The sequence below is a fragment of the Morone saxatilis genome, unplaced genomic scaffold (assembly GCF_004916995.1).
Source record: "Morone saxatilis isolate NCDOM2014 unplaced genomic scaffold, NCSU_SB_2.0 Contig12, whole genome shotgun sequence".
NCBI classification, from domain to species: domain Eukaryota; kingdom Metazoa; phylum Chordata; class Actinopteri; family Moronidae; genus Morone; species Morone saxatilis.
Genome location: NW_023339674.1, coordinates 9688105 through 9695370, shown reverse-complemented (window position 1 = coordinate 9695370; position 7266 = coordinate 9688105). Strand labels below are relative to the sequence as shown.

Below are 7266 nucleotides of genomic sequence, written 5' to 3'. Positions count from 1 at the left end.
AGACTTGGCTGGGAGGAGGTCTCACACAGCGGTGACTGACCATGAGATGTATGGTGTAGGGCATAAGCTCCATCATTTTGTTGATCTGAGAGAATTTCCTGAAGACAAACATGCACAATACATGAGCTTGCACAAACAAAAACACATTCCGTTTTCATTTGAGACAGGAAATAAAACGCAACACACATTTACCTGTACATGCTGATTTGAAAACCAAAGTACATATAGAGTTGAGGATGCTTTTATGCCATGATCCATTATTGACCCGGAGGAACTGCTCTCAATTGATCTTGATGATGTGGCTTCTTGCACAACAAAGATTTCACTGGCAATATCATCTTGTCCCACAAAGTCAAACAAGACCTAAAAAGATGTGAGACAGTGTTACACCAGTGAAGTTTTACAACCCACTGAACCACTGAGAAGACACTTGATATTTTCTCAAGCTGAACACACATCACCTGGATTGGCTCCGACAAGCTGAATTTCCTCATATTGATGTGTCCATTTGGATATTTAAATTTGATCAACACCCCATCTGAGGGTTCCTCACATGCAGACATTCGCTGACGTCTTGCCTCAATAGCCTGAAATGTGATTACTCTCATAAGAAAAAATCTTCAGCTAGTTTATCAAACTAATATCTTACAAACACAAACCTTTTCACGTCTTTCCTCACAGGCCTGATAGGCTAGTTTCTTCCTCTCCTGTTAAAAGAAGACCACATTAAAAGTATTTATGCATTCTGTAAGAGAATGTAAATCATACATAAATAGAACTTGGAAGTATTACCTTCTCCTGATCCACCAACAAACTTTCATTATACTCCTGGTCTTGCTGGGCACGTATTGCTTGCCATTCTTGAAGAGCCTAAAGTAAAACTCACAAATCACCATCAAATAGTACACACACAAAATTAATAAATGCTTAAAAAATAGATTCTACACGGTGTCAAAATTGGTTACCTGATTTGCAATCACACTTTGAGCTTGGGTACTCTCAGCCACAGGCGCGGTCTCATCTTGTACTGGAGCAATTGAGAGTGGTGGGAATGAATTCATGGATATGGCAGAGGATGTAGATGCCACCTGGTAGTACACAGAAAATCCAAATGATTTCTCCTTCAGCAAAAGACAGACAGACACCCCACTAACAATGTGCAATCATTTTAATATGGACCTGATCTGAAACCACTTGTGAGGTCTCATCTACTGCTGGAGCTGCGAGTGGTGGGGATGAATTCTGGGACATAGCAGAGGGTGGTGATGTTACCTGAGGGTAGAGAGGGTAACTTCAGTGATAGGCATAGACATTACAGAGAACACTGTAGATGATATAAATCCCTGTGTATATAATTTCATACCTGCAAGACAGTGGCTCGTGGCACGATGTAAAGTCTGCTTTTGCCAACAACTGCTTTTAGTTCCGTCACAGAAGTAACTTGTAATTTCTGGATCTTGCGTCCTTTGCCTGTCCTTGCCAATTCGAAGCCTACCAAATTTAAACTGAAGCGAGGGTAGCTTTGGCAAACAAAGTTGTTCAATTCAGATAGACTCCAGTTTAACCCGATCTTTGACTTTGTGCGTCCGGCCTCCGTTGACTCATGCACAGGTTTTCCTAAAAATGGAAACATCAGAATAATCTGTTCCTAGTGGCAAAGTAACACATTCTTTAGTTGCTATACACAAGATCTTTCAGGACTCCTAGCAGTCCTGAGAAATCTTGCCCCGACTCCTACAATGTTCGAGAAGCCAGTTTCAAAGACAATAAATTTCACAAATCAAGGCATCCAAACTGTGTTGTCATATTTTCAGACATAATCGTAGTGTTGCCAAACCCCAAAAGTAGACCTGTATGTACCACAGTTAACCTAAGATCATTTGTGTTTCTACTAAATGTACAGCTTTAAAACTAAATGAACCCTACCCTCCTAAGAAAATTGCATATGACTGAGAAGAAAGAGCCTGGTTTCAATCACAAGGCCATCACACATTTGAGCATCTTGGCATAATATGTGAAAGACCATTAACATACAATATATGGTGTAGCTTAGCCTCTGAATGCACCACCCAGATCCTCACACTAACCATAACCACCATTGACTAACTTCAGATAGGTGATGCAAAAGGATTGATTGGGAGGTATTTCTGGACACTTTAAAAGTGATGCCTTGGCATGAGAAAGTGTTGCATAGGTGTAACTAACTATTAAAATGGCTACATGGAAACTGTTATGAAAATGCACCAAAGAGTAAACTGCTCTACAATATTTCTTTAAAACAAATGCTACATGTATTTTAACATAGCCAAATGTTTTCCAATATAGAGACAGTATAACAAATGGGACCAGACAGGCTCAAGCTAACATAAAATTCAAATCTGCTCATTCCATAGCTTTCTTTGCAAGAAGATTAGATAATAAGGTGTAAAAGTAAATAACACTCAATTCGTATGTGCTTCAATCTCACATTTACCTAATCCAAGTTTAGCCAGTTCATCCAGTTCTTTTGTGGGGGGCAGACAACCATTATCTGGCCCTGGAAGGAGGAAAAGTTTTGCTTGCCAAATAGGGTTTTCCCTGCGGCCACCAGATCCTCCTGTAAACACAAATACATAACTGTCAACAGTCATTCTTGGCTAAAATGTAAAATGTTTACATGTTTCCAGCATGACACAAATTGTATTCATTATTCATTAGCCTGGGGGGGCTCAAATATTGGCAACATGCTATGTTTGCCATGCATTTTTTGCAAAATTACCGTAGGTTATTGGTTATTGTTGATGTCAGATTCATGCGTGAGAGAGATTCACACTAATTCATTTTTAATAAAAATGCTGACATGCTATGGAAGTGCAATAACATTAACTTCCTTAGATGAGAAAAAAAAAGTTCTTAGTTCAGATTAGTTATTATGTTCACAGTAAAAAGCCATGATTACCTGTTAGGTACCGTTTCAACCTGAAATCAATACCTACAGGCGAATTAACGTTAAACGTAGGCTGGTGCATTAGGCCAGGCCGGTAAATTATGCTACAAATAACTTTACAGTAACGAAGCACGATACGTGAACCCAGCAAAACAAGTTAGGGAAACAAACCCGTTTTTAACGCTGGAATATGAATATGAACTATATGAAAGACAACGTGAGGTAACGTTAGCTAGGTCCTGTGCTAACAAAAACGTCTTTTAATCAACACTTTGTACACAAACAATGTTCTCAATGCTCGAGTTCATGTGTAGGGACCCTTATAATACTGCAAGCCAAGTGTCATGCTGCGTCGAGCCGTCTTACTATTTTAAAAATAGCGTTTTTGATGTGTATTAACAGTAGTTCTAGCTGCTAGTAGTGCCGCTAGCGAACCCATTCAAAAACCTATTCTGATGTTAAAAAAGAAAACTTACCCTGAACTCGATGAACTTGCCGGCGAAATAGTCGTCTTGTTGTGGAAAGTAACGTTGCATTATCATTTCTCACTGCCAGCTCCTGTGTTGCACGGGCTGCAGCATTAAAAAGGCGATTAAAAACTCCTTCGCCCTCTGGCTGCTCCGACATGGTACTAATTAATTAAGCTAACAGTTAACCAGGTGCTAAGTTTCCTATGTTGGAAATTTTTTTTTGATGATTTGAAACAACAAAGCTCTGCTTCTCGCCTAATGGGATGCGGGCTATTGCATATACGAAATATCTGCAACGTAATTGCCCTAGTCAAATTCTAATTCAAGTTATCTGTATTACATTTTGAACCTAAGGCAGAAATGAAAAGTTACAATATGTTCCATTCAAAGGAATATACTCTAATCAAAAATTCATTTCAATGATATTCTACTATAATTCATAATAGATATTCTATCAATTAAATTTTATGAACTATCCCTCAACTCCAGTTGAGATATCTACAACGTCTTTTGACTAGTCATAAATTCCATTACAGAATATTACAACGTCATTATTTTTTTTCGCCTATCAAAAACTTAATTTAAATATTCTGTAAGGACATTAGATATCTTGAATTGAGGTGAATTAAAGATATCTTGAACTGGAGTTATGACTAGTCAGAATCAAATTGTAGATATCTCTAACTGGAATTACAGATATCTACAATTCAATTGCAGATATCCGTAATTCACATAGTGGATATCTGAAACTGAATTGTAGATATCCGTAATGATAAACCCCATACAAATGAATAAAGTGATCATTTGTCCTAGGAAGAATGTCTTTGTGGATATATGAAATGGCAATTATGGATAGGAAGAATGTAGTTGCGGATATCTGAAAATGTTCTTTTTGACTAGGCAAAACTAATTAGAGATATCTGCAACACATATCCAGTCTAGCTGTTAAATGTTAAAATGGCTTGCCATAGCTCCAATTCCTCTGCACTTTGCATGGTGAGCAGACTTCATTCAAACCGACAGCTCTCTGCTCGGCTGTAAAAACTCTGTTTTCACTCTTAACGCGAGCAGCTCCTCTCGGTCTCACTCATCGGACCACTCACCGCAGATATGGACGCAGGTTAGAGGGACGACGAGGAGAAAGAAACCTCCAAGGTGGCCCATGCTCGATGTCCTCCACGGCTGCATCGCACGCGGCGCCGAGATATGACGCAAGAGTTGAATCTAAAAGCGTGTTGCCGTAACAACGGTCGAGCCCAATGTGCGTTCATTACGTTAATACCGCCTCATATCGTAAGTTAGTTAATATTTAGTGTTAACTACAACATTTCGCTTCTTTTAATTATTTGGCAAGTCGGAGAATATAAAGTTAATTTTTTTTTTTAATTTTTCAAAACGCCGGTGTTTGTTTTTGTTGCACAAATAAACAACAACAAAAACTGCATGCCTTTGAAATATACTCCCACTTAGATCTGGTTGTTCAGTGTATTGACTGTATAATACTATTGTCTTACAACTGCTCACCTTTAACTACTAACCTGTCTCTATCAATGTCTGCACAGGTGTTTCCTATCACGGTTGCTGATTGGACCACCTCACAGGTTCAAGGGGCCACTTCAACGTCACTACGCCACAATCACTCAAATACAGCACTTAAAGGTCCCTGCACATGCAGCTAGTATGCTACACACGTTTTTTGTTTTTTTTGTTTTTTAAGAAATATGAGTATGTTCTTACTCTTTTAATTAATTTGTCTTTTTTTATATATTAAACTTGCCACCCTGTCCTGCGGTCATGTTATCCTTCTTTCATTATGAAGCATTAATGTTATATGTTTCCGTCCTTATGTCATGTTATAAGTGGCAATAGAAATTAACAACAACTGTACTTAAAGGTTCAGTGTGTGTCATTCAGGAGGATCTATTAGCAGAGAAATGGAATAAAATATATACAGATATGTTTACTTCTCCAAACTGGGTCACCTGAACACATCTTGTTATCTGGGGAGAAGGAGCAGCCTTTTCCTGCTATTCCACTCACCGTACACTCTGTTTCCAAACTCTCTTTCACATCACGGCAAATCTCAACCCATTTCACATTTGTTCAGTTCATAATCAGAATAACGAGTTGGACTAAAAACTTAAATAGAACACATTTTATTCACATTTTCTATTGTACAGGATACAACCAACACATGAAGTATTCAGGCCTCTAACAGCAGGGCTGGATGTTGGACTGAGGTTGTTGATGCTGAAGGGGGTTTAACCCTGCTGTTCAGAGGTACGGCTGGTCTGTTGAGAGGGATGGCTCCTTATATGTAGCACCCGGGGTCACTGGGAGCTTCGGGGTCTCAGCGACTTGACTAGAAGAGATGGGAAGAGTCGAGAAAATACCACAGGTACTTAAACATTCATTATAAATAGAATATTTCAGTAACTTATGCTCAGCACTGGAGCACTTTTATCAGGTGTAATCAGACAGCTATATTGTGTGTGTGTGTCGCAAAATCTGATACACACATCCGTAGTTGGATTTAAGTGTTCACATGGCAAGAATGCCCTTTAAAAAATACACACGTCCTGTTTTTGTTCAAGTTCGAACAAGAACAATTGCTTTTAACACGAGTAACCACAGGAAGTGAGTGAGTCTCTTACAGTCGGTCAGAAGTATAAATCTACATTTGGATATTTCTCATTGTTTTAGCTAGATGAGGAGCGGCAGGTCCTTATTGCAGCATAGATAAAATCCATTTCCCTTCATCTGTCAGTATCTGGTTCACTCAATATCAACAAACATCAGGTCATTGTTATTTAAAAAATGGATGAGTACTTCAGCCTTCGTCCGTTTTTTTACCTCAAATCGAGCTACATTAAGATGTCAAATTTGAAAGTTGTAATAGAGTATAATCAAAATGTTACCGTACATGGAAATGAGTCATTTACCTGCCAGCGGTGAGAGCCTTCTGTGAAGACATAACGACAGTGGCGGGCACTGACTCTCTGCGCCCGTCTCTGGTGCAGTAGTAGTTATTGGCATACTTGTGGCTCGGGCCTACAGGCAGTTTGGGCGGCGGCTGTGTCCTATAGAAAGATCATTAAAAACAGAACGCTGACAGCACAGGTACATATTCATCAACGAGAGCCTGACAACTGGCAGAGCAGCGAGTACGACCCCTGATCAGCTAAATCACCTGTGATTCAACATTATCGTATTTAATCGTACGGTGAAGCTGATGCAGGTGTGCTGTCAGTTCCTGCTTCTCACACGTCAACTTTGAGGACCAGATGTTCACTTGCTGCCTGATATAATCCCACCCACTGACAGGTGCCATGACAACCAGATAATCAGTGTTATTCTCTGCACCCTGTCAGTGGTCATAATGTTATTGGTGATCGGTGGATAACATACAAACTACACAACTCCTCCCAGTGACTGCGGGGGGAAACTCAGTGCTCATGTCTGTAATGTTACTGTCTGTCAGCCTTTTGCACAGTTTGCGTTTATATTTACATTATCCACAGTAATCATTTACACTAGTGACACTATATTAGAGTGACAGCTAGTCTATCACCTCACTGCTGCTTTTTATTCTTATATTCCTCCGTGTATTGGTGTTTAGTATGTGTCGTCCAAGGTAATGCATACATCAATTATCCATCTATCTCTATCTCTATCTCTCTATCCATCTCTCTATCTCTTTATCTCTCTATCTATCTCTATCTATCTCTATCCATCTCTCTATCCATCTCTCTCTCTCTCTCTCTCTCTATCTATCTCTCTCTCTCTCTCTATCTCTCTCTCTCTCTATCTCTCTCTGTCTCTCTATCCATCTCTCTCTCTATCCATCTCTCTCTATCTCTCTATCTCTAT

General features: G+C 39.4%; 2 protein-coding genes and 2 long non-coding RNA genes across 4 annotated transcripts in view; all 4 read right to left on the bottom strand.

Annotated features, from left to right (window-relative positions):
* LOC118322032 (potassium voltage-gated channel subfamily V member 2-like) overlaps positions 1 to 200 on the bottom strand; it is a 4446-nt gene extending 4246 nt beyond the window's left edge. Inside the window, exons 1-2 of the mRNA XM_035653613.1 lie at positions 193 to 200; positions 41 to 98 (exon numbers count right to left, since the gene is read on the bottom strand). Coding sequence (XP_035509506.1) covers positions 41 to 98; positions 193 to 200 — 66 coding nt within the window. The remainder of the gene's footprint in view (positions 1 to 40; positions 99 to 192) is intronic.
* Positions 201 to 206: 6 nt separating this feature from the next.
* Positions 207 to 737, bottom strand: LOC118321703. The gene is made up of 3 exons (XR_004796416.1): positions 660 to 737; positions 462 to 587; positions 207 to 363 (listed from the first exon to the last, which is right to left on the bottom strand). It is a non-coding gene; the product is annotated as an uncharacterized LOC118321703 (long non-coding RNA).
* Positions 738 to 798: 61 nt separating this feature from the next.
* On the bottom strand, positions 799 to 1315 carry LOC118321702. Its single transcript, XR_004796415.1, has 3 exons — positions 1180 to 1315; positions 966 to 1088; positions 799 to 870 (listed from the first exon to the last, which is right to left on the bottom strand). It is a non-coding gene; the product is annotated as an uncharacterized LOC118321702 (long non-coding RNA).
* Positions 1316 to 5536: 4221 nt separating this feature from the next.
* ndufa7 (NADH:ubiquinone oxidoreductase subunit A7) lies at positions 5537 to 6476 on the bottom strand (the record flags this gene model as incomplete). Its single annotated transcript, XM_035653160.1, is given in 2 exon segments — positions 5537 to 5758; positions 6339 to 6476. Coding segments are annotated over 2 exon segments (226 nt in total), but the record flags the coding sequence as incomplete, so codon positions are not given.
* Positions 6477 to 7266: the final 790 nt, after the last annotated feature.